At 39.9% G+C, this 27,169-nt stretch overlaps 1 protein-coding gene across 2 annotated transcripts; it reads left to right on the top strand.

The window, feature by feature from the left end:
- The first annotated feature begins 1,912 nt into the window (after positions 1–1,912).
- On the top strand, positions 1,913–19,353 carry OSGIN2 (oxidative stress induced growth inhibitor family member 2). Of its 2 annotated transcripts, none has more exons than XM_075743756.1 (6): positions 1,913–2,203; positions 5,305–5,459; positions 10,218–10,354; positions 12,345–12,536; positions 13,157–13,248; positions 16,173–19,353. In XM_075743756.1, the coding sequence occupies exons 1-6, from the start codon at positions 2,160–2,162 to the stop codon at positions 17,218–17,220; spliced, it is 1,668 nt and encodes a 555-aa protein (XP_075599871.1). In that variant the 5' UTR covers positions 1,913–2,159; the 3' UTR covers positions 17,221–19,353. The 2 variants fall into 2 exon arrangements, with proteins under 2 accessions (XP_075599871.1, XP_075599872.1); XM_075743757.1 differs by lacking the exon at positions 1,913–2,203 and adding an exon at positions 2,216–2,294 and having other exon boundaries at positions 16,173–17,365.
- The last annotated feature ends 7,816 nt before the right edge of the window (positions 19,354–27,169 follow it).

Below are 27,169 nucleotides of genomic sequence, written 5' to 3'. Positions count from 1 at the left end.
TAGCTAGTTTCCTTGAAGGATGAGGTCCCGCAGAGCTGAAGTTTTGTATCTGGGAAGAGGCTGAGCCCTGACTATGAGCAAAATATGCTGTGGAAAAAAAGAAAAAAAAAAGTCTTTCAGTTTCTGTTCTATTTGTTCTGTAACTTGTTGTAAAGGAGACCACAATTTTACTAAATTGCATGAATATTCAGCATGAGTTATCTGGTCAACATACAAGTCATTCATGTACTTTCCTGAACTGAAGGTAATATTTTTTGGGATAGAGCAAGCTAAACGCAGCTTCAGGTTATTAATTCTGGTCTAAAGACATATTACAGCCACTGTTGAAGAACAATGGGTTTAACTGGATGTGCTTTGTCCCTTCTAATAGAGATTTTATATCAATAGTCTGTATTCCCCCAGTGGTACAACTCAGCTTCTGTATTCTTTTGCCTTAAGTTTTTGTAGTGCACATACCTAATAAATATAAAGCCATTCTTTCTTGTGGGAACCAGACTGATGCTATCAAACAGTAATTACTTGCTGACTACAGTCATGACAGTCTGTTGAACAAACAACCTAGAGGTGAACTGGACTGCCAGCTACCAACAGCCACTTCAGACACAATAACCCTATAGCCTTGTAAGATCGTGGTATTGCGGATTTACAGAACAGATTTGCAGAGAAGACATGTTGAATTTTCACGTGTAACTCTGTGTGAAAGGCTGTAATTGTTTAATAAATTATCAGTCATAGATTTGATTAGCATTCTCCCTTACTGCTTAGTAGACTTTGAGAGAGAAAACCAGTGTAATACGTGGGTGTCTCAGATAGCAGACTGACTACTATGAGCAGAGGCTGAGAGAGCTGGGACTGTTCAGCCTGGAGAAGAGAAGGCTTAGAGGGATCTTATCCTTGTGCATAAATACCTCATGGAAGGGAATGAAGAAGACAGAGTAAGGCTCTTTTCAGTGGTTGCCTGGGACAGGATGAGAGGCAATGGGCACAAGCTGAAATAGAGGAAATTCCACTTGAACATAAGGAAACACATTTTCATTGTAAGCATGATCAAACACTTGAGCAGGTTGCCCAGGAGCTCGTGGAGCCTCCATCCTTGGAGATACTCAAAACCCAAGTGGCCATGTTCCTGGACAGCCTACTCTAGCTGACCTTGCTTGAGGGGGGGGGGGGCGTTGGACCAGGTGATCACCAGAGCTCCCGCCAATCTCAACTACTCTGTCACTAGGGAAGGAATAGGTAAGAAACTATTTCTCCCAAATAAGCACACCTGCAAAATATTTATGATAAAACCCAATTTGAAATACCTAACATATATGAATTATTATTTCTAAATAGGTGGGTATTAGTCAAACGGTGCCTCAAAACTTTTTAATCTAGTTTGGTTTCTGTTAATTTCCTCATGTGCATTTCACACGTGAAACCTGACAGGGCACAGCCGAAAGCTCTGGGGCGGGGGGGGGGGGGGGGGGGGGGGGGGGGGGGGGGTGTGCATGTAAGGCGGGTGATCACCGCCACTGCGTTGGCACCGCAGACTGGTGTAATTCACCTCAGCAACCGGAGCCCCCCTCCCCGCGCCGCCGGCCGAGGCGAGGCGAGGCCCCCAGGTGTGCCTCGGCCGGCGGCGGGAAGGCGGCGCGGCCTGTGCGGGGAGCGGCCCTCGCCTTTCTCTGGGGCGGCTGTGCGTTGGGGGTCGCGGCAGGCTCGGGCGCCCTCCTGCTGCCCGGCCCCTCGCCCCAAGGAGGTGTCTCCTCGCCGGGCTCCGCCTTTCCCGCTCATCCTTCCCCCGCGTTGGTGCCAGGCCGGGTCTCACCTCCCGTCCCCGCCTTCCCCGGGGGGAGGCGGCGCATCCTCCTGAGGGAAGCGGGCGCGGCGCTGCCCCCCGTCTCGGCGCACGGGTACGCAGCGGCTCCCTCTCCTCTCCTTTCCTCGCCCCGCCCGTCCGTTCCTCCCGCCCTCCTTCCCTCCCGGTGCTGTCGGCGGCTCCTCCTCCCGCGTGTGACCCGCTGCCGCATGTGAGTGGGGAGGAGGGACGGCGCCGCGCGGGCCCCAGTGTGGCGGCGGCGACAGGAGGAGGCAGAGGAGCGGGAGGCGCGGCGCGGCGTCCCCCCGCAGCCTCATCGCTGGGCCCCGCCGGCGCCCCGAGCCCGCCGGCGCCTCCCATGCCCGTGTGGTGCTGCCGCTGCTCCTTGGCCGGTCACTTCAGGTGAGGCGGCGAGAGAGAGCGGTCGGTGGGTCAAGGCGGCTACCCGCCACCCCCCTCCCCGGCGCGGGAGCCGGGCCGCCGGGGGAATGGGGTGAGGGGGTCGGGAAGGGGGTAGCGGTGCCGGGGAAGACGGGGACACCGGCGGGCGGGAAGCGCAGCCGCGGCCGCCGCCCCGGTGCTGCGGCCTCCGCGGGGCTGCTGCCTGGCGGCGGGCGTCCGCGGCTCTCCCCGGCTCCGCACGCCCCCTCCGCTGCGCCGCTCCCTGGATGCGCCGGCGGGCAGAGGCGCTTGGCGGGCGAAGCGCGGGGCCGACGGTGCGGGATGGAGGTGGCGCCCCGGGAAGGCGGGCTGTGACCTTGGGTAGCGCTGAAGCGCAGCCTGGGCTGGGAGGAAATCGACGCATGGTGATGCTCGGTTTCGCTTCAGGGTTCGTAGCGCCGCACCGTCGGGGATCCCGGTCCTGACGGGCATCGCTCTTCTCGGTTACTTAAAAAAAAACCCCAACAATCTGACTGTGTTAAATTTGCTTCCCAACGCGTCGACTCGAGACCAAATTTAAATTACTTTTATATAACGAGTTTTCTGTTAACCACCCACTACAATCAGTTTACTTTTTTTTTTTTTTCTTTTGCTAGAAGTACGTAGGGAATTCTAGGATCTTTCAAAACTGCTACGTGAAAAAGGCACCTCTTATTTTGATAACTTGCAGTAAATTAAGACAGTTATTATGAAAAAAATATTATTTTATTTTTCAAAGGGAGAAGTATGTTTATGTATATTCTGTGGTTTTTCTCTTCGTGGGTTTTTCACGTCAATTAAAAATAAAAGTAATTAACTGAAAAGCACTAAGAAAAAGGTGAACCTGTTTAGAATCTAGGTGTCTGGCAGAATGTAATTCTCAAGGTTATTTGGTATGGCCAGCATAAAGTAAACTAAGCACTAGCTTTGGAACTGACTCATCTCTGTGCCCACTTCCATCTCTGCAGGACTAGAGCCATAGATATTTTTACCAAATCCCCACCACTGCAAGGCTGTCTATCATGAGTTTTTATCGAGATAAAAACTTCTGATACTTGGTGGCTTTGCAGTGTTGTTCTGAGGTTAGGAAGATGGTGGCCCCTAACTTAAGATCTTACTGAGTTCTAGTATGATGTTCTTGCAAAGTAAGAACGTGCTTCTGACGACGACACGCTTTGTATGCACAATAGCTGAGAAACTGCATGTTGTATGCAGGTGATTCCATGTAAAATTAGATTCTGCGCTAAACCAGTTAGGTAGTTTTGTGATACACTATCTAAGCTGCACAGAAGCAACTATTTTATTGTTGAAGATACTCTTGTAGCCTACAGCACTGTGCGTATATCCCATAAAAGAGGTTTTGAAATGTTTCTTTTGGGTTTTTATCTTCCATTTAGCACTATATTAAACCCACATTAAAATACGCGTGCTCCCTTTAAGCCTGTCTTTTGCAAAACATAGGGTAGTATTGCCTTAGTTAACTTTGAGCAAAGGCTGAAAAATAATATAGTCTACCTGTGTCTATCTAGAAGCAGAGGTGAAAAAAGCAGTATGATAATTAGGTAATCCTCTCTCTGCGTTCATCTAACTCATGCTGTTTCTATGTTCTGCATCTCCTAGGTCACAAAGAGCTAATGTGCAGCTGTAATCACACAGTAAACACATAATTTGCAAACTTTTTTCATTGCAGTGCAGGGAATACAGATATCGAGTACTTGCTTTCTGAAATAAATACAACCTTGGAATAGCTCCCCACCCTTATTAACATGGAAATAACCATCAGAGAGATGTATTACAGTGTGTGCTAGTGCTGTTACTACTGTACGGCTCTGTCTCTAGTTCAGACTTCCCCATTGAGGAAAGGCTTTTGAAATACGAAGGAGAACCTTCAGTGTTGTGGGAGTTGAGGCAGCACGTAGCGTATGTGGCTTCTTGAAGGCCGTGGGAACTGGATCAATGTCTTATGCTTTTGCTCCTCTGTAGAAAATAATTCCTGGAATACTAGAATAGCTTTAAGATACGCAGATTCTTAGGAAATAAATTAGTGCTTTTATTTATTAAGTTAATAATTAAAACTCTGCTTATAAAGAGAAAAATGTTTAGATCAGTTGATTGGGGTATTTTTTAATTAAAAAGTTACGAAGTCTTTATGTTGAGGACTTAATAAAATAACTGCCAATAAGAGACTATTTTTAATTTGCCCCTGCCTTTCTAGCTAAACTGATAGTGCGTGCTTCTTCAATGACCTGGAAGGGCTTCAGAAAGGGCTCCTAAATAATTAAACAGCAAACAACATAAAACAAGTCTTTGTAGTCTAGAAGCACATTTAGATGGTGAAGAGTTATGAGAGGAACCTAAGTAGATGATGCAGAGAGAGAACTGAGAAATCTAGGAAAATGACTAGGGGTGAAAGCAGTCTGCTGGGCAGTAGCTGACCTGACTGCATGGCAATTCCCTTTATAAAAAGTTTTCTTTTAACAGTGGTAAAATGGGCTGTGTCTAGGGCTTACAGGGATGATGCTTTTCTCCGTCTTCACACCACCGCCAGCCTTAACCAGTTTTTCAGCAGAAATTTGTTGAGGCAAAGTCTTCTGTGCTGCTCAGCAGGTAGGAAGGGATGCCAGCAGCTGCTGTTGTACCTTAGCTGCTCCCTCAGCCTTTGGCTGGCCTTAATGTTGTTAATTGGCTAGGCAGTATCTATCTCTCATCTTTTGATAAAGATAATGAGAAATGGGTTCTGCTGTGTGTGGGATCAAAATAATGCTTGTTGGTTATACTTTGGCTTTGTAGTAAGTTGAAATTAGACATCTGCATCTCTGTGGAACCATCTGTGCCTTTTTGTTATCCTTCTGTAGACTTTATAGGAGAAAGTGGACTTTTAAAAAAAATCTTCTGTTAGAAGAGCTGTGCTGAAGAGTTAAACTTTGTAGATTGGATGAAGCATATCTATTTTGGTCTCAGTTTTGCCAATTCCATAGCTCTTAAAGTAAAGCATGAAAAGCAACTTTCATTTTGAAGAGATTATTCTGATGACAGTTCAACTGTTTCATTTTAGTTTTCTCCCATCTGTCCTTCTTAATTAGAAGTTATAGCAGCCCTGAAACTGAAGGACAGCTTTTGAATTCCTTCGTCCAGTATTTTGGTGACAGCCTTGGGAGGAAGATTAAAAGAATGCCTTTAATTGAAGAAACTGTTCTGCCTGGGGACTCTCTCCTTACTCTGCCTGTAGTAATAATAGGTGAGTGTTTTCACTTTTTTGAGATTCTCTGTCACTGCCGTTGCCTTTGTAGACCTGCTGCATGAAGTCATTTATCATTAAATAACTAATGTTTAGCATCCTTACAGTGAAGATGTTTACTAGAGTAATACAGTTGTGGTTAACAACAATACCATAAAATTATGTTAAGGGACTTACTATTGGAGTATATTTAAATTCAAATTGTGCTTTAACAAAATGAGCCACATTATTTGACAGCAGAATATACATGAGTCTTAATGGAAGAACTGTTTTGATTCTAGTGTTGATCACATAGGGTTTGATTACTGTGATATGTCAGGTTGCATGGAGGTTGTTGATGATGCACCAGTAGAAATTTTTGGGGTCAGGTAGGACAGTGAAAAGCATAATGTAAAATGTGTGCTGTATGTTGGTTAAATGCTAACCTCTCTCTTTAATTGCCTTTTTCTTTGTTGCATCCATCACTAACATTTGAATATTGTCTCATCTTTTCCAAAATGAATCCAGTCTTTTCCAAAATGAATTCAACAAGTTTAAAACAATAAATTGTAGTCTTGATTGAATAGTTAAAGGCTTGTACTTGTAAAATCTTGCTGAATGACATGATAGCAGAGGGAGCAGGTTCTTTAGGTGCACAGCTTAACTGAGAGTGCCAGGATGATTTGTATTGGGCCAAGGTTTTTCGACAACAGCTGGTCACCAGCTCCTTACTGCCGTGACTTGATGAGGGGATAAAGAAAAGATCTGGAGTAAAGGAGGTTTTCAATAATCTAGTCCAAAGCTGTTGGGACTGCAGCAAACCAACAGCTCTAACTGTACCTGCAAACAAGCAGAGATTCCAGAGAATGATGTTTCAGCATAACGCGCTCACAGTAAATCTTCACAACTTGGAAAGAGTGGTGTTTGTACAACGCCTGGTCTCAAAGCTCTGTTCATGATAGCTTAAAATAGTGCTGATGTAATAGACTTACGTGGATGTGACAGACGTGAATCACTTGCTGAGTTGTGCATCATAGCTGAAGAGCAACAGTTCCCTGGCATTTTTTCAACCTGGTATAGGTTTGCCATATGGTTAATGACTTGGTTTTCACTGTTTAGTTTTGCAAATATGCATTATGCAAATACCTGTGCTCAATACTTGTTTTGTCTAGAGTGCCTTTCTATGTGCTGACACCAAACACAGCTGCCTTGACTATTTCTCCTTGAAAAACAAATATGTTGCCCGAATGCATTTTCACAGATATGTTTGAGATGCTTTACAAGCTGATCTTCTCCATTGGCAGCCTATTATCACTAATTCTTTGGCTGTCTGAAGAACCTTAAAAGGGATCCAAAATGATTTAATAATGCATTAGAAAAATACAAAAATAATTGTCATCCCCCCCATACACACTCACTCACTCTCTGTCTACTGGTTTAATCTTTGTGTGATTCTTGTATAGCTGGAGTTAAACATACTTTTAGCTTCCTAGTGCCGCCAGCTTCTCATTGCGCTATTTTATTAATCAGAAAGAAAAAGATGGCACACGTGTAAGCAGCTAACTTAATAATGGAGTAATAACTTATATTCCCTTTGCTTTAACTTCACCATCCCCTTTTTTCCTGTATGATGCCCAATTTAAGATTTGATTCTAAGTTTGTGCTGCATATTGTACTGCAGTTCCGTATAGAGTACTAAGCTGCTCTGGTACTATTAAGTAACTTCTGTGCTGTACCTGTCTCCAAGAAAATGAGAAGAAATGGATACATTCCATTTGAATGAGTTGGGATTGAAGAATTTCATGCTGGAGCTGTAAGTCTAGAGGATGTTCTGTGCTAAACACTTTCACCTTCTGCACTAGTTTTGATCATTACCATGTAAACACGATGTTTTACATTTTCATTCAAATAACAAAGCTGTTATGAAGTTTGAAGCTGATTATTTGCTTTAAATTTAGACACATAATGTAAAGACAATTATACTGTAGTTTACAGTTGATCAGGAGAAGCTTCTGCTGCTATTCAAACAAAATATTAACTATTCCTGAAATGAACAGGGCCATGGGGGTTTTGGGGTATAATGATTGTATATCTAAAGTTTGTATAATAGTAAGATCTCCCAGTTGAGATCAGAGCCGTTATTGGAGGCATTGTGTGTAAATAAAGAGCAAACTCCTCAGGTATAAATTTCTCATTTCAGAAAGATTTTATTCCTCCAAGGATTTTCTGAGAAAACCATCGCAAGTCTAATTGCAGACCTTGTAGCTGAACCTTCATCTTGTGTGTGTTCTTGAGAGCATATCCACAAGGGAATTTCTTTCCCTTGGATTCCGTCTGCTCAAAGAATAGGAACTGGGTTTGGATCAGCTCTCTGGATGGTCCCAGTGGGGAGTGGCTGAGGAACTCAGTAATAGTAATTCACCTTAACATTATCCCATCCTCAGTAATTTCCTTGGCCCTTGCCAGTCTTTGTTTTGGCAACTTTTGTTACCCATTTGGTTCTTTTTAGTCTTATCCAGTAGGAATAATCTTTAGCACGGCATCCTTGGATATGGCACGCATTCTTCTCTTTCCATTGTTGTCTAGCTTCCTTTACGCCCTAATAGGGGAAAAAAAATCTAGCTATGCACTTGTAAAAAGAAACAAAATTCTTTACTGTGCACAAGATATAACTCTAAAAATAGTTAAGAATTTACTCAGTCATAGGAATGCTTGTGAATTATAGGTGTGATTAGAATGTTTTCACAATTTCATATGATTTTGTTATGAATGACTTCAATGTATTGTTAAGGTTCTCTCTTGTATCCATCTCATGTGGCAAGATGGTGACAGGAAGGGCTTGCATCTGTTTTAACCTTTAAATTCGTGGACTGAAGCGCCCCCAGCTATCTCATGTTGATCTGTTTGTGGGAGGGTGGAACAGTGTGAGACTAAGGAAGAGCATTTTCACTGTCTGAAAGTTTCTTTATGGTCTTTTTTTGTAAATGGCAAAATAGGAATTGAAGTGGTTTGGGAAATAATATAGGCAGGATCACCAATATTTAAACCTTTTATTACAGACTTTTGATTTAACTGACTTGAAGATCCCAATGATGGAAATCCACGGCTTTCCTAGACAGTCTTTTTTCCAGTGCTTTATGGTCCTTAGAGTACACAGGCACTCTAGTACCTTTATTTTTGCCTCCATATTCAGGTGCAAAAACTAGATTGTTTGGTAGGAGCCATTGTGCAGTCTGACATACTTATTTGGGTTCTAGGCCTTCGGAGAAAACATGCTTATTGAAGATTTCTTATAACTTAGCAGTCTCAGCCTTTGAAGAACTTGCCTGTAGTGAGCCTACATGATTTTCTGGTAGCCCATGGCTGTCACTGGTCTACGTGCACAGCATTGTAATAAAGTATGGGATATATTGCCACTGGGGACCGGAGTGATGAGACGAGCCTGGTGGAGGAGGAAATGAAGAGGCTGGGAATGAACTGGGTCTCAGCAAACTGATGGGGGATTTAGGGACTGGGAAATCAGAAAAGGGAGAAGAAACAGGCATTGTAGAAGTGGGATTGTTAACAGGTGACGGAAATAGTGTGTGTGGAACGGGAAACAGCAGATGAACTCTTGAGATCAAGAGTTGAAACGGTAGGAAGTAAGAGCTAACATCTTAACAATGAGTGCTATATAAAACCATGAATAAATTAGTAACTTTATCTTTAGCCCAGAATTTGAATAGTGTGTGGTAAATACCATGTGTGCCACCCTAGATGGAAAACAAAAACAAAATACTGAATAGTGTCTTAGTAGGAGAACACTGTGCTTTTCATTCAGTTAATGAGGAAGAGGAGCTATAGAAATAACAGTACATAGTCACATGTTTAAATTCTGTATCACAGCACATACTTTTCTGACTTTAGCTTTCCCTAGCTTTTGATAGCTGACTTTGCAATATGAATATTACTTCTCTATCTGCATGTTATGAATATGGTCCTCTACTTTGTTTAATACTAGTCAGGTAAATGGAAATAATTACATTATGGTCATGTATTGATCCCATCCATTTCACACCTTTAATAACATTTTGAAAATAAGTTGTTCTATTAAAATTGCAATAATGCACAGATATGAATTATAAAATGCTACAAAAAGGATATAGAAAGATGTTTGAATTGGTATTGTTGCTGAACGATGAGTGTGGTCTTACGTGAGTTTCTTGTATTTTACCACTTATCTGCTGTGTCTGTCTCCACTCAGCCTTTACATTGCTGTTGTGCTGTGTCTGCAACTTTTCATCTGACTTGCACTCTGCAGCTTTCTGCTTGTCTCTTTCTTCCTTTTATTTTATGAAGAGCCTATAGAAGCTCTAGATTGTTTGTCTGTTCTGTGTTTTACAATACACAGTGTAAATGGGAATGCAAAGTTGTAAGATGGCAATAATATGCAGATATCACTGTGATTGACAGGCAGACCAGTTCTTATACATCGGACGATTTTCACACAAGAATAATGAATTTGACATACTAAATTATGAAACTCCTTTATATGCATTTTGTTTCATGGTGTAAACAGCCCTACATATGTTTCTTGTTATCTGAAAAAGATTTTGCTTAGTTTATTTGGAGGAGTTCCTATAGTAGGCTTTATTTTACTGTGAAGTTTATAAGCTGCTTTGAATCAGGACAGTATTGCTTTATACTACTGTAGTATGTTTTTGTTGCTGCTTATTTAGTGACTTACAAACTTTAGATTATTGATGTTTTTACTAAAGCAGTAACTTCTTTCTTTAATAGGAAATGGACCTTCGGGAATTTGTCTGTCTTACCTGCTGTCTGGATACAGGCCATATTTATCTCCTGAAGCTATACACCCAAACCCCATTCTACATACGAAATTAGAAGAAGCTCGACATCTTTCCATTGTTGATCAAGTAAGCTTTGGATGCCTCTTTTTCTACTGCGAGCTGGATTATGAAACAGTAGGCTTTCTTTAATGATCCCGTTTAAAATGCTTTCGCAACTTACATAAGTAGTGCCATAGACAAGAAAAGGCTTAATATTCTCACCCCACAAAGAATTAGACCACAGTAAAGCTCGGTAACCGTGTGGCCTCAAACAACTAGCTTTATCTCTTGACCTCTGTTTTTCCTATCTGTAAAATAAAGAGCAGGATATAAGTTCTTCAGTGGCTTGTAACAAATTATATGAAGGGCACTTCAGATAAAAAGCAATGCATTTTAAGAACTGCTTATCCAAAAAAACTCTGCAGATTGCATTGTGAAGAACCAGCTTACTTACCTAATTATATTTCTAATGCATTAATAAGTTATTTTGTTATTCTGTTAATTTAAATAGAATCAACTTATGACTGTTAGATCCAGTCCTGGGGCATGTGGTATTTTTTGTGGTTCTTGAGGGCTTTTTGTTTGTGGTACTTCCTGGTTTTACAGTCTGCCCTTTGTCGTGTTCTTGCTACTTGCCAAAAGCGTCTAAAGCACCCCTTGGTCAGTAAGTAGCTGATGCAGGAGCTCCAGCTTTCATGTCCTAGGATGTTTGGGCACTGTCATCAGAGAACACATGCTGCTAACATACCAAGTACACCAGTTAAAAATCTTCTGAAATAGTACAGTTCTCATAAAGATTTCTTTTTTAGTAACATTGGGGACATATATCCTCTGTCAACACAACCCTTTTTTTTTTCTGAACAGTACGCATCCTTCAGTGTTTGTATTGCACTCACAATTGCTCTTGTGCTGTATTTTTTATCCTCATATGCCTTCAGTTTTTCTGTCTGATTTGACTAGTTAAATCTTCTGCGTTATTTTTCTCCCCACTTGTCCCTTTGTTTGCCATGTTATCATTTTCTACTCACCTCACTATATTCCTAATGGATTACTCACAATGCTATCACTAACTGTATCGCCTGTATGACTAATTTATTTGAAATACAAACAAGCATATGTGTTTGTAGCGGGAAAGTAAGGGTTGTTTGGGGGTTTGTTTGTTTGTTTTGGTACTTGTGCTGTTTACATATAATGTTGACATTAAATCTCAAGGTTTATTTTTTTGATAGGAGAGTAAGTTGCCTAAGCTTTTGGCTGCAGATGTTTCATGTACTTCATCCTCCCCCAACCCCCTGATATTTTCCCAGTTTAGGAAGCTAAACTGTCCTGTCTTTGTCAGCAAAAATTGGCCTTATGGCCAATTCTTTCTTCAAATCTCTATTCTCTCTTCAAATATTTGCCGTTGCATCGCGAAATTTTTAGAACACGGCTGGTTAATAGATGCTGAAATGTGAACATTTTACAAAGTTCTAGAAATTGTTCTCAACATTAACTGCTTTGTAAAACAAGCCTAGTTTTAATTAATTTTTAAAAAGAATGCTTATAATACCTCTATTATTTCAAAATATAATAAAGTTAGTGTTGGAACTACTGAAGATCTATAAAAGGAGATTTTTCTACTTGATCTTTAAAACTTAACATTTTGAGATTCCAATTTTGCTTTCATCAAAATGGGGCTCCTAGAAATACTAGCAATTCTTTGTTAAAAGCAGTCTGCTCTCTATTTATCTCTATAAATATAAATGTTACTAAGTTGCTCTTATCTCTCAATATTTGTCATTATATCTTTTTTTTTTTTTCTACAATGAATTTCAAATACTGACCTGCCCTGGTATTACTGTGTAATTTTTACGTGTAATTTTTAAATGCCTGAAATGTATTACTCAGAGTTATAGAAGAACTGAATAATGGCAGTTATTTCTGAAAAGTATTTTTATTGAATCTCTATATTAAATACTTATCTGTACTTAAAATGAAACTTGAATTGTGTTTTCTGTTGAAATTCAACTGCTGTACATCAGAATAGCATGATGAACAGTAAAAGTTGCATGAACATACCACTTTTTTCATACTTTAGGATCTGGAGTATCTGTCTGAAGGCCTCGAAGGACGCTCTTCAAACCCAGTTGCAGTGCTTTTTGATACATTGCTTCATCCTGATGCTGACTTTGGGTATGACTACCCACCAGTTTTGCACTGGAAGTTAGAACAACATAATTACATTCCTCATATAGTGCTTGGTAAAGGACCACCTGGTGGGGCATGGCATGTGAGTAAAAATTTCATAAGACTTCTAGAATAAATCGATAATTTTGTGGTTTGAGGTTTTTCTTAATATCTAAGGCTGTTTAGACAGTGATTGATGTTTCAACTGGTGAATTACCAAAGCCCGAATATGTTGGGAAGATGAGAAAGGAAGCAAAAAGTTGTCCCTCATTTGGGGATTTGTGACCATGACTACTGTCTTACATGGTTTTTTTATTAGTTCAAATTTAATGAATTATAATGAATTTTCTGACTTTTTTCTCATCTGTATTGTTTCCAGATGCTTTTATACAAATCTTAAATCTTAGTATGTTCGTATGATGTTGGTTTCACATTTTTTCTTCTTGTTTTGTATTTTAAGTAACTTGCTTTTAGTTTCCCTTTCACTTGTTCTCTCTTCACCTTCTGCTTTATTACATCATGTAGTTGCTCGTTAAAATAGTATCTAACTGTAACATGAAAATAGTTCATCAACACTTCACGTAATGTCCTGCTATTATGTTCTGGTATTTTATTGCTCTAAATGAGTACAATGAGAACTTCACAGTGTTTTACATATATGTATCCATTTGTAATGTATCTGTAAATGTATCTGGTCATACATCTTGGGTTTTTTCTCCATAGTCCATGGAGGGCTCTATGCTAACAATCAGCTTTGGAGACTGGATGGAATTGCCTGGCCTCACCTTTAAGGAGTGGGCAGCTAGCAAACGCAGGTAAAAATATTGCACAGTGTATTTGAGAACCCTAGTTGCTATAAGAATCCAGATAACATTATTTTAAGAACTGGAAAACATTTGAACTTCATTGTTCACAGGAGGGCTTCTTGTTTTGTTTATTAAACTGCCTGATAGCACTGGAAATTATTCTGCTCTGTGTACTGTGATGGAAAAAAATGGACAATGGTCAGCCAGAGTAATTGCTTTGAGTGTATCAAAAGCACATATACTAGCAGTGGTGTGTTTTAGAAGCATTTCAGAAAGAAGCACTGTTTACTGTAAGTAGTTTTGATCAGAGTTGAGGGAAGACTGAGGAATTTAAAATCTACAGAAGTTGCTCTTTCCACATGGATGCAATTTAAGCTGCTGTACACACTAGCTTGCTTGTAATTCAGGAACTTGTATATTTCAGTATTTGCTTTTACAGGCAAAGTTGCAGCATCTGAAATGTTGAAATCTGTGAATTTTAATTGTAAGAGCATAATTCAGTGTTTCACAATGTTATTTTCTAGTACTAAGTCTCTTCAAAAAATTTTAGAGAAGAAAAATTAGTCTTATACAAGCTCACTGTTTTACTTCAGTTATATAATTAGTTCATAGAATTGTTTAGGTTGGAAAACACCTTTAAGATCATCAAGTCCAACCATTAACCTAGCACTGCCATGTCCACCACTAAACCATGTCCCTAAGCTGCCACATCTACGTGTCTTATAAATACCTCCACGGATGGTGACTGAACCACTTCCCTGGGCAGCCTGTTCCAGTGCTTGACAATCCTTTCAGTGAAATTTTTTTTCCTAATATCCAATCGAAACCTACCCTGGCACAACTTGAGGCCCTTTCCTCTTGTCCTATCGCTTGATACTTGGGTCAAGAGACCAACACCCCCCTGGCTACAACCTCCTTTCAGGTAGTTGTAGAGAGCGATAAGGTCTCCCCTTTTCTCTCTCCTTTTCTCCAGACTGAACAGCCCCAGTTCCCTCAGCTGCTCCTCATAAGACTTGCTCTCTAGACCCTTCCCCAGCTTCATTGCTCTTCTCTGGACACGCTCCAGCACCTCAATGTCCTTTTTGTAGTGAGGGGCCCAAAACTGAACACAGCACTCGAGGTGTGGCCTCACCAGTGCCGAGTACAGGGGGACAATCACTCCCCTAGTCCTCTTGGCTACATGATTCCTGATACACGCCAGGATGCTGTTGGCCTTCTTGGCCACCTGGGCACACTGCTGGCTCATGTTCAGCCAGCTGATGACTATCTCCAGGTCCTTTTCCACCAGGCAGCTTTCCAGCCATTCCTCCTCTAGCCTGTAGTGTTGCATGGGGTTGTTGTGACCCAAGTGCAGGACCCGGCACTGAGCCTTGTTAAACCTCATACAGTTCAATTGATCCAGCCTGTCCAGACCCCTCTGCAGAGCCTTCCTGCCCTCCAGCAGATCAACACTTCCACCCAACTAACGGAGGGTGCACTCAATCCCCTCGTGCAGATCATTGATAAAGATACTAAACAGAAATACCCCAGTTCATAGAGGTCTGTGTCAGTAGATGAACCTAGGAACACTCTACATAAGCTTTTTCTAAAATTTTAATTTTCCTGACTTCGTTCTAGCAAAGTTAAAGGAAGTTGTTCTTGTACCACATATGGCAAAAGAAGCAGTAGAATTACTTGGGCATATATTTTTAAGGGCAGACTGTTACTCATTTCAGGACAACACTTATAGTGAAGAAACTGTACCTTTGTTCTTTAATCGCTTTCTTAGATAACCACAGTAATCTTGCCTCCTTATTAACTGAAATCCCATAAGCTGCTTATTTTCTGAAGCTAATTTGTTTATATTATAGTTTTCAACAATACTAAAAACAGAAATGCTGACCTGTATACTACAGTTAAACAAATATTTTCAAAAGTACTGATGATAACACTTTTAGTCATGTAAAATAGTTTCCTAAGTTTCATTGTAACAGGTGTCAACTGTCACATTATCCTCTTCGATAAATATCTCATCAGGATTTTCAGAGTAGTAACCTGAACATTTCAAAGTATATATGCTATTATTTTGTTAATCTATGAGAATGAGTAGCCTGATTTCTTGTAAATATGCTTTTAAGCATAATTCAGTGGCAATCCTGATGTTCACTACTGTTTCTTTTGCCTTCTTCCTAGAGCTTACTTATAAAGAAGCAGCAAAATTCATGCACATGTTCAAAATAATTACATTTTCAGCTTATTTTTTTTATAAATGAGAATGCAATAAATGTGAGAAAAGCATAGACATAATAGTAGGATTGCAGTGCAAAAATGTTTTTATTGGACACTTGGACATCATAATCCTGTTTACATAGTTGCATTAAGGTTCTGTGTCATACTTGCTTTGTTCATTCCTGTGATACAGAACTATCTATCTAATTTGATGCTTACTAAACTTACCTGTACCCAATGGAGAGGTTTTTCACAAAGTATAATGGAGAATACTTGAGTAGTATATTGAACCAAGAGTTTCAAAATTAGCACTTAACAATTACTGTTATATTTAATTACTTAAATCATAAGTAAAAGTGTATTCTCACCTAGTACAAGTTTAGCCAGTATTGTATTGTTGACAGTCATGATGCTAAACTGGCTTTGTAAAAACACTTCCATACAGACCTACCGTGATACTGCAGAGTTTTGTTAGGCTTAATTTCTTAATCACCATAGCACTTGACAGTGTTAAGATTTACAACTATTAAAAAAATGTTTGCTTGTCTATATCAGAGAGAACAACTAAAACAAACTGAATGTGTTTAAAGATATTGAACTCGGTGTCGGTTATGCTGAGCAGATTCAATCCTTCTAAATTTGACTGTCAAGTGGTATGTCATATATGATATTCAAATTACTGATAAGGTCTAAATATTAACTGGAACCATTCAATTTTGTTTCAGAAATATAAAGAGTGATCGAGTAATGCCAGAGGAAATAGCTTGTTATTATAAACACTATGTTAAAGTCATGGGCCTCCAAAAGAATTTCAGAGACAATGTTTACATAACATCAGTATCCAGGCTTTACCGAGGAGAGGATGAAGAAGATAGAAGTCAACTAAATGAAAATATTTCAACACAGCATTTGGAAATGGAAGATGGACAGAAATCACTGATTAAGAGAAACTGGGAAGTCAGAGGCTATCAGCGAGCAACAGATGGTTCTCATGTGCCCTTCTGCCTGTTTGCTGAGAATGTGGCTCTTGCCACAGGAACCTTTGATTCTCCTGGCCGATTACAAGTTGAAGGAGAAGACTTTCCTTTTGTGCTTCATTCCATGTCTGACTTTGGAGCTGCTATCAGCAAAGGAAAGTTACGTGGGAAGGCAGACCCTGTGTTAATTGTGGGTGCTGGACTTACAGCAGCTGATGCGGTACTGTGTGCCTACAACAACAACATCCCAGTAATCCATGTGTTTCGTAGGAGAGTTACTGACACAAGTCTAATTTTCAAACAGTTACCTAAAAAGCTTTACCCTGAATACCATAAGGTCTATCATATGATGTGTACTCAGTCCCATACTGTGGACTCTAATCTACATTCTGCTTACACGAGTTTCCCTGAACACAATGTACTTTCCTTCAAGCCTGAAATGAAATGTGTTCTTCAGAGTGCCTCTGGACTGAAGAAAATTTTGAAGTTTTCTATAGCCTTAGTTCTGATAGGCTCTCACCCAAATCTTTTCTTTCTAAAGGACCAAGGACGTAGCATAGGTCATCACTCTAATCAGCCCATCACGTGCAAGGGGAATCCTATAGAGATTGATCCATACACTTATGAATGCACTAAAGAAGCTAACCTCTTTGCTTTAGGTCCTCTGGTGGGAGACAACTTTGTACGGTTTTTAAAAGGAGGTGCATTGGGCATTGCGCGATGCTTGGCAATAAGGCAAAAGAAGAAACATGAATTGATTGAAGGTGGGGATGGAGGAGGTGATGGGGTACCGTAAATGAGACACTAGAAACTTACATACAGAATTACAGACGTAGTCTAACAGAACACTCACTGACAGCGAAAGTTGATAGCAGTCACATTTCAGTTGTATACAAGTAACCTGTGCTTGTATTGCTTGGTAAAGGATGCTGATACTACAACACTTCACCTTTTCAAAATACAAAAAAAAAAAAGATCTGCTATTACAACTGATCTCTACTCAACTGGAATTACTTCCAGATAAACAGAAAATGAGACTAACTTATATTGACCTGCCTGTCATCTCTTGCTCAGCTAAAAGAGCAGGCTTCCTCTGGGGAAAGCAGTGCCTACCAGAGTGGCTTTACATTTTAGTGTCAATGTGACAAAGTATTCTTACTACGAAATTAAAATAACTTCTAAAAGCAGAAAGCGTGCTTAGTACAAAGTGAATCTTGGTCCCAAAGCAAATTTGGAGCCTTCTGCTTGAAACAAGGATTTTATTTATTTGCCATAGTAATACAGTAATACTTGCAATGAGCAGTTAGTAAAATGTTTTTTTACTATAAGAAGGATTTCTGTAAGCAAGAAGTATTTCTTAACAGTTATAAATTATCCTATTTGATAATTGGAATAAAAGAATAAGCATTCCCATTTAATCTTTAATGCATGATTTGACACAATCCATTAATGTTTTTTCACACTATGCCTAAAGTTGGGTGAGTGCAGAAAGACTGACATGCGATGTTCCCCTACAGTGATATGTACATTTCTGAGAATAATCATGAACATAAACAATAAAGTACTGATGTAAGTGCTCTTATTACAGTGTCGATATAACAGATACCTAGTGTACTACTGAAAAATTAAGTATGTGAGAAAACTTAAGGTTATTTTTGCTTCCTAGCTCAGGAAGACTGAATGGGATCAGTTGACTGATGAAGCTGGGTGATAGGTATTCTCATCTCTCATTTGACCAAGTATTGGTTATTTCTCTTTTTTTTTTTTTTTTCTTCCTAGAGCCACACATAACACTAGAAGAACTATTTTAGCCTGCAGTTTTTGAAACTTGAAAAAAGGTTGCATCTCACAGCCAGCTAAAAAATAAACAAACATGCCATAGTTCCTGTCGATCTTAAAGCTTGTTACAAAAGACAGACTTGTACCTACCTCCGAATTGAAGTTTCACCTTTCTGCTCCATAATGCAAGACCTAGATTTCATTTGCTGGGTTTTAGAGTAGTCAGTTTACCTAAATGCACTCATGGGTTATTCACCATAGTGAGGTAATCAACAGCTAGTTAGAGAAGTTATCTTCCAGAACTCTCAATAGACAAAAGTGCTTGTTTTTAACTGATTGATTACCAAACATTTTAATTCAGGTCCAATGTGATGGAATAGATGTTATTTAATTTAATTTTTTGTTTGGGGCTTTTTTGTATTGAAGAACGTCATGTTAATTTAAGGTATTGTATTTGCATGATTAAAATCTCCGTATTAGAACTTGAATGGATTTTTAAAATTAAGCTTAGACTTTGTGCTTGGTTCCCCAGCTGTCTAACTTTCATAAGTTGTAGATACCTATATGCAATAAATGCCTGTTTTCTGTGCCTACTGAATTACGGGGTTCTGTGGCTACTGCAGGCCTTTGCATCTGAGTAAGTTACTCAGACTTTGGACACAGAAGTTGAAAAGGATTAAAATGACTCTATTTTCAATGGAAGTCCAAAGTAATTTATGAAATGATGCTACTACTAATAATAAATTTTAGTTTGGAGCCAACTTAATAGCATAAAAATAAACACAAACGAAGCAACATTTTTATTGATTTCTGCATTGCCTACATGGTTGGATTTAACCATGCATCGTCAATACTAGTTAAGTTTTATATTGATACTTGAGCTGGTTTTAATTATGCTAAATCCTAGGCTTATTTTCTTCATAATTGAATTGAGATTCTATAATTTGCTGCCTTTGGCAGAACTGTGTGTATATATAAATCTATCCTAAACCTGTAATACCTAATAATTTTAACTGAAAATCAGTGTTACGTGCTAAATACTTGATTATAGAACTTTATTGCAGTTAATATATTGGGAAATACATCTGCGCTGTGATTAAATTCCTTCGGTTTTGTGTCAATATAAATGTCTGAATACAACATATTATGGCATGTTACTGCTTTTTCATATGCCGTGTGAAACATTTAAAAAGCCAGCAAAACAAAGGAAGCAATTTACTGAAACAGTTATCTTGCAAAAAGGGGGAAAACAGCTTCAAACAGCCAAATCTCAGCCTCAGCTGCTGTAGCTGCTTACAAGGCTGAGTGTGTTGTAGTGACAAATTTGTAGCAGAGATTTTTGTCCTGTTATTATACAAGTATCTCTCACTGTAGTATTACAGCACCTTGGGGTTTAACTGCTTTTTTTCTTTTATCAATCTTGCCGGTATTTTTGAGATAAAAAAGTCACACATGAGACCCCTTAGTTGGGCAGATAAATTTTCTCTGTGTTCCTGTTTGCTAAGCCAGTATAAAAATACCTTTTTCAACCAAAGCTTTACTAAAAATCACCCTGTTTCTTTTAGGAATTACTAGGTTTAAAGTTGTAGCAGGACCTTCTCACTTTTGGATTTCTGCTTTTCAGAGAAATTTCTGTTTCTGTCCTCTTTGGTATTTTGAGAGAATGAGAGGTGTAAAAATTCAAGCTCTGCCTTAGATAGTTTTACCTAAAGCATTATATGATACTTACTGCATCTATTGTGGATTAGATGTTGGCACTGAGTAGTTGTCTTTTGGGGAAATGCTTTGTTTCTCAGATTTAAAAGGAAAAAAAATCCATTTAAATTTCCTGTTATAATAGTTCCCAGAAGGGAGAGTGTTTGCTTCTCTCAGCTCTTCTTTCAGTGAGAAAGATAAGCTTTTAAATATCACAGATTTAAAAAGGATGCTTACTACTTAAGCTTTATTACTAAAATAGAGACAAGAAGAATATAATTTTTAGCTAAAGGAATTTAATTTGGATTTATAGAATTTGTAAAGGTGTGTTAACCCATAGTGTGTATTTTCTAATAAGCTAGTGGGAAAATGTCTCTTACATTGGGGTTTGGTTCTTGATGCTGAATGTGTCTCCTACCTAAATTATTGCTAAGATTATTTTAAGTAGTATCCAGCTGTTGAACTGGGACTAAGATTTGTCATAGTAGATGTCCCTGACAGTCTGCCTCGTATGCGATTAGTTAACAATAGGTGCTTGTTAATGGAGGCAGCTGATGGGTCGGTAGGAAACAGCACAGCCTTTCTGTGGGTTTCCAGACTGACTTCTGCTTAAAACATTTTCCACAAAAGAGTAAGGCTCAGTTTTACCCTGGTGAGTAAATGCAGAAATCCTTTCTGCAAGTAATCCAGAGAGTGGTGACAATAACATTGCATTCTTCTCTCTCTTTGGAAAATGCATTGCCTTGGGCTAGCAGCCTGGGTTTGCCAGTGAATGCATGGAAAGAGTATAGCTCCAGAAACAGCACCTATACATTGAGTAAGGGACACCAAAGTGCACCCCACAGCTGTAGGTCCCTAGTCTTCAGCACTCGGGGTATACTGTGTTTTCCTTCTGGACTGGTGGGTGTAGGCACCTTTTTTTTAATGATCAATGTCATAGATGCATGATTGCATAATGGAAAATAGTAATTTTATGAAAGGAAGTGGCTGTAGCTTCTTTCTCTCACAGCTCAAGAGCTGTAAAAAAGTCTAGAGCCAGAAATCTAGAGTACTTACTCAAAGCTGGAGGAAATTAAATTAAGACCCAAGCTTGGGGGCAGGCCTGACCTGCATATCCAGTTGAAAGGAAGAAAAGGCTATTTTTAAGCCAACTGCTCTTGAGAAAGAAAGGCGTGATATTTGCAAACTTCTAGTAAGTCCTTGCTGATAACAAGTGATGACCAGTGAGGAACGATGGGAGGGAAGCAGCAAAGAATCTGAGCAGTATGAACTGCAAACCTATAGGTGCAGAAGTGACTCCATGCAGCCTTGGTAGGCTGGTGGTCTCCCATCTTCTTGTGTCAAGATCTGCATACTGTAACTGGAGAGCTCTGTGCTGGAGCTGTTAGTCTAACATGTTGCCATGTATTTTTCATTGGCTATTAACAGAAGTTACATTGAAGTGCAACACATATGTATGAACTAGAAGCAATTGTATTTGCGTCAGAAGCTGTAGGACTGGATCAGTAAAGTGGTGTGCCAAGAGATGAGACTTGGTTGCTCTGGTACCATTTTCTACTTTATCAAAAACGAGCAGGTATTTCCATGTAATAGTGGAATCTGTGCTGTAAGAGAGCTAGCTCCCAAATGTTTCTAAACAGCAAGAGGTAGCACACATATGCCTTAAAGGCAGCTGATTATTCAATTTTATCATCCATATAGTAATGATTTCATTTTGAAGAAGTTATGAAACAAAAAATGCTAAAAGGTTTATATTGTTACATTTTAATTTAGACAATATTTTAGAACTTTACGATAACAATGCTCTGTCATTTTGGATTATTTTTTGAGGTGAGAGCAAGAAGGGAGCACAGTACCTCAACTGATGTGGGCTTTTTAGACATGCACTTCCCCCTTGCCCAACCTGAGAGAAAAGTCATGCTTGTTTGAAATAGCCAAAATACCTGATTCTGTTTAGCAGAAACAATGGAAACGGAAACATTCTGTGATGGAGAAAGGAAGGCTTTGGTGACATTAGGGGTACAAATTTGAAGTGAGAATATTGGATTACAAACAGGTCTTTTTCTGAAAAAGACCATGCTTTGGGGAATATGGTACACTTAAGCTGTTTCAGTTTAGCTAATTTTTGAAGCTTGAATTACACAAGGAATTGTGACGTCAAAGATGAAGTTGGTGTAAGGAACAAGGATTATGAGGAAAAAAGCATTTATAGAATAATTTAGTAATTATAGTGAAACTAAGAACTGTTGTGAAGACAGTTTTGTCTTTGCAGACACTAGAACATTTCGGCTCAAGCAAACCCTGAACTTGAGTTCCCATTACATCTGTCTGCATGCTAGCTGATTTTCTACCAACAATGATTTTGTACTTGCAGGCCGTATTAAGCCAACTCTTAAATCCTACTGGTCATCGTCAGTCATCAAAACCAGGGAAAAAACATAGGTCATATTTTTAGCTCTCTGATCCTTTTGTAATGACTTTTTCTGGAGACTAAGTTATTCTGATTTGCGCTTTCCTCCTCCATCTCTTTATTCTGAGATCACTGGCAATGTGTAAGTATCAGCCTACACTGCCTGCAGTGGGTGCTGCAATAAACTAAAATTCAGCTTCATGTTCCTGGACACCCTCTGTAGACTTACATGCCAGCATAAAGAAAAGAAATGACTAGGCTGGTTATGTATTTGCAAAATATTATGGAATCCTGGCATTTTTAGGTTCTCTTTTAAACATAAAGAAAAAATAGTTGTCCACAAATACAAAGCTAGAGACAAGGCGATGAGGGAGATTTTATACAGTTCCAGGAAATACTCTGAGGAGAGGGAAATACTTCATTTTTCATCAGTTTGGAGTCTAGGACCAGCTTCTATGTGAACATGGGGTTATCGCTGTGAAGAACCAATCCTGCTACCTTGCATCTACCTGGCACAATCTGGAAAGTCAATACTGATCTTGCCCATTTCTCTGTTAGATCTGGTATGCTGGTTGTGGAAGTCATTCTCAATGAGATGAAGGCTTATATTTATCTACCTGATGTTTGTTCACACACACGATACACCCAGACCTGGAAGATACTATGCAAATGTCATTTCTGTGTGTCATGCCTCAATTTTCTGCTTTTGCTGGAGTATGCTTACGTCATGCTTTTTTTTTTTTTTTTAGCTCAGCAATGTATTTCTGCTGTCAGCTGAAATACATTCTTCTGAGCTGCAAGCAACTTCTGAGCAAAACCTCAGCTTTGATTAGATGATAAACTTCCCTGAGGTTTGCAAGCTAAGCTTGTTTTATCTTCAGGCGTGCAAACTGACGATGGACTGAAGGCTAAAGGAGTATTATTAAAAAGAGTTTCAGCTGAAAGCCAATTATTTTGGTTTGGAGAAGTGGGGAGCTCTTAAGTCAAAGGAAAAAACAAACTGGGGAAGAAGAGGCATTCAGAGAGCTGTAGCCGTCAGAAAGAAGGAAAAGGTGTTGGTTTGCACGGATTGGGTGCCCGTAGCCAATGCTCGAGAGGGATGGTGATAGAGCTGGGGCAGAGCGGTGCGGACAGCATGCTAAAGCAAGCAGCAGGAAAAGTTGGTAGTTAGGGAGATCTGATTTTGTCTAGCATTTTTGTAACTGTCACCAGAATGTGGTGGTATTGTAAGATAAAGAACGAGGAATAACGGTAAGGAAGACAGCTGAGGTTTTGCCATGTTTTGCTTAAGTTCTAAGGAGATATCAGAACTACCAGAACGCAATTGGAATTTGTGAATCAAACACCAGCTGTGGCCAAATGTGACAAGATAGATTTGAGAAATGGAACAGAGCAAGAGAAGGACAAGTTTTATGGGAGGGGAGAAAGGCAGGGTAAGAATAAGGACTGAGAAATCACCTGTGCAAAATGGACTGGTAATAGGAGAGGTAGGAGGAGGTTGGAAGTAAGTCTATAGCAGAGAGTTCAGCTATTGTCCGTTATGAACTGATGTTTGATGGTAAACATGAGGAATAGAGGCTTGGATACACGAGGAATGGAGGTAATGAAGGGGGCTGAGCACTCTGGAGGAGGTCAAGGGGGAGGTCAGTGGATGGAAGAAACTGAAGCTGACTGCAAACACTTTCAGATATAGGACAGTTGCAATGACAAAGGAGAGGTCCAGCCTCTGCACCAGCCCCTCCTTTCTGGGAGAAGATGGGGAGTAAGGGTAGGAGAAAAAGATGTGAATGGACAGAAATAGAAAACAAGCTTCAACAGTGAGAACACCTTGGTAGTCTTGGCAAAAAAGGCAGCGGCTTCCCCAACTGATGTAGGAAAGGTGGGAAGTCAGCTGAAACTAGTGTGAATTAAACTGAAGATTAAGCATGTTGTTCCTGCAGCGATACAGCACTTGTCCTCTATTTTAGTCGTGCACAGAGTAATTCAATCTGCTTTAAACTGTGTTCAGTAAACTGCTGAATGCAAGACTGTATTTTAAAAACCTTGCTAATAAAAAGTTTATTTAGTTCATGTATTGTGTGTATCTCCTTCCTGGTAGCAGTATGAACAAAGATAATACATGCTGTAAAAAAACCAATTCCAACAAACCCTCAACCAAACTTTGTGTTACACAGAAAAATGCAAGAAATGAGATCTGAAGGTAAGTTTCTGCTTAGATGTATTTTTAGGCGAAGAACATCATTTTGCCAAAAAGGTGGGTATGCTGGCAGATTGTGGTTTGAGGCAGATGAAAGAAACCTTAGATGTTATGTCTGAGTTACTGAACTCTTTTTAACCTTCTAAAGAAAATCAACACCACACAAGTTCTGTCAGAAAACTGCTGAACTGAATGTTGAAACCACAGCACACAAGCAGCATGAAAACGGAGCATGCAGCAAAAGTTCTGAACTGCAGAATGCAGTTAATTGCCCTTGCTTGTGCTCACAGCTTTTGCTTTACCTATAAATCTGCCTTTATCTCAACCCACAAGTTTTCCCTCTGTCACCCTTCTGATTCTTTTCCCCCATTCCTCTGAGAGAGCCTACAACAGTATGTTTTATTAAAAAAAAATGAAACATCAGGTAAAGTTCATGTCATTTATTGTTTGTTCAGGCTCCCAAGACTTGGATCGTGTAATCATGTCCTTTATCGTCTACCTCAGAAGCTTCAGTAACAGAAAGCCCAAACCAGTAAGCCAACAAGCACATTGCCTCTAATGGCTGGAGCTGAAAATTGTGGCAAAATTATGCTAAAATAGAAGGAATGCGTCAGTATTATGAATAGCATTTGTTACATGAATTTGGAATTACAATTCAAGCTCTGGGTAAGGGACAGAGGTTTAGATGTCTAAGCTTTTTTTAGTGCAAGCATAACTTCATGTTGAAATAGCATAAAGTTCAGGTTCACTAATCTACAGGCTTCTCTTCAACCAGACAGCAGCTGCAACTGAATTGGAAACCAAACTATCACCTATTGGGCACCCTCAAGTTGGGCCCCGTAACAGGAACGTACACCAGGTGTATCTCTAGCCAAGTGCTGATCCTTCTTTTTTTCACCTCAGCACTACTGTGGAATTCCCCACACTGCCCTCCCCTCAAGGGCATACAGCTGCCTCTGAAATCTGAAGCTGATAGTGGAAGTGTTGATACAGAGAAGACATCTCAAACTAGATCTAAAAAGAAATCTCCAAGTGTGTGTCCGTAGGTGCTCCCCCAGTCACATGGTGGGTGAGTCCACCAGTCCTAGGACACTAAACTTAAACAACGCCCCCTCCCCCCCAAAAAAAACACACCAAAGCTGCTGAATTCAACTGTCTGGGGAACAGACACATATTAAGTCATATAATACAACCAGAAAAGTGGTCTCAGATGTGCCTTCAGTGTTGTTGAACCCTACCAGACTGCGCTCTGAGCGGCAAAGGCCTCAGCATTCACCTTCTCATGGAAGGCCCCTGTAGATTCTATCTTTTTACAATTTCTAAGATGGTAAATTCTGCTTTTCACAACTGGAAACACAACCCTTCTGAAGGGTCTTGTCCATACAAGCTGCTTGCTTGAATTCAGTAACACAATGATAGGACAAGGGATAATGAGTTTAAGCTAAAGGAGAGTAGATTTAGATATTAGAAATAAATTCTTTACTATGAGGGTGGTGAGGCACTGGAACAGGTTGCCCAGAGAAGCCGTGGAGGTCCCATCCCTGGAAGTGTTCAAGGCCAGGTTGGACGGGGCTTTGGGCAACGTGGTCTAGTGGAGGGTGTCCCTGCCCGTGACAGGGGCGTTGGAACTAGATGATCTTTGAGGTCCCTTCCAACCCAAACCATTCCATGATTCTATGAATCAAAGATCATCCTCAGCTGTCGACAAGAGCTGCCTCGTTGGACCATTGTGACAGTAGAAATACTCACCTGAGTATTACATAGAGCAGTTGGTACATCTCCTTCAGCAAGTATTTAAACCCCTGAAGAACAGTCTTTTTAAAGGTATTTGGTGGACAAAATCTGATATGCCCTGATGCAAGCTACAATACCAAAACACTCTCACAACTATTGCTGAACTCAGAGGTATTGGTCTTGTACTTTTGGACACCCCTGACCAAGCGATCAAGAAGATTCCAAGACAAACCTGAAGAAACACTGGTTTTTGAAGACCAAATATTTCTGAGACCATGTGACCAAGTTGACTTCAGCATATCTGCTATCTTGATCTCATGATGCTGTTCTTCAAATCTGATACATGACAGATTGGCTTGCATGTTCTGAGCTCTCACCAGAGAAAGTAGTTTTGTTAATGAGTATTTAAATTCAATTACATCAACCAGACTACTTCCTCACATGCAGGAGATCCTACCATCCTGCCTCTTGAAACAGGATGCAACAGAGCTACTGTCAATCTTCATCTGCATATGATGGCTTCACACAGCTGAAAAGAAAGTTTGGATGGCTTTTCTCACTGTACTTCCAGGGGAATCCCTCAGATTCCAAATTCTCAGATCATAAAGATGAGCTCTCCTAACCCAAAAATGAGTAGGTGTTTCATAGCTTTCACTGTTCATATAGATGATGGAAATATTTTGAAGGGAAGATTTTTTTATTTTTTTTTTTTTTACACAGCAATTGCAAAAAGTAAAGGCATGAGAGGAAGAAGTGGGTCAAATAATTTAAAATCCTAAATTGGAGTGGAATAGCCCTTTAAGACTTTCTCTGGCTTGGAAGTAGCTTTTAACAAATGGACATTCAAACAAATTGATTTAAGGCTGCAAATGAAAGTGTTTAAGCAAGAGAAAAAAAGCTGTGTTTTTCAGCTCCAACTTCTTCCTGTAA

The sequence above is a fragment of the Balearica regulorum genome, chromosome 2 (genome assembly GCF_011004875.1).
Source record: "Balearica regulorum gibbericeps isolate bBalReg1 chromosome 2, bBalReg1.pri, whole genome shotgun sequence".
NCBI classification, from domain to species: domain Eukaryota; kingdom Metazoa; phylum Chordata; class Aves; order Gruiformes; family Gruidae; genus Balearica; species Balearica regulorum.
This window is presented reverse-complemented; position numbering and strand designations above follow the sequence as displayed.

Coding starts and splice junctions, on each gene's coding strand:
- OSGIN2 (XM_075743756.1), top strand. CDS start 2,160: ATGCCCGTGTGGTGCTGCCGCTGCTCCTTGGCCGGTCACTTCAG. Junction 10,355..12,344: donor ATCTTTCCATTGTTGATCAA/GTAAGCTTTGGA, acceptor TTCATACTTTAG/GATCTGGAGTATCTGTCTGA. Junction 13,249..16,172: donor TGGGCAGCTAGCAAACGCAG/GTAAAAATATTG, acceptor ATTTTGTTTCAG/AAATATAAAGAGTGATCGAG.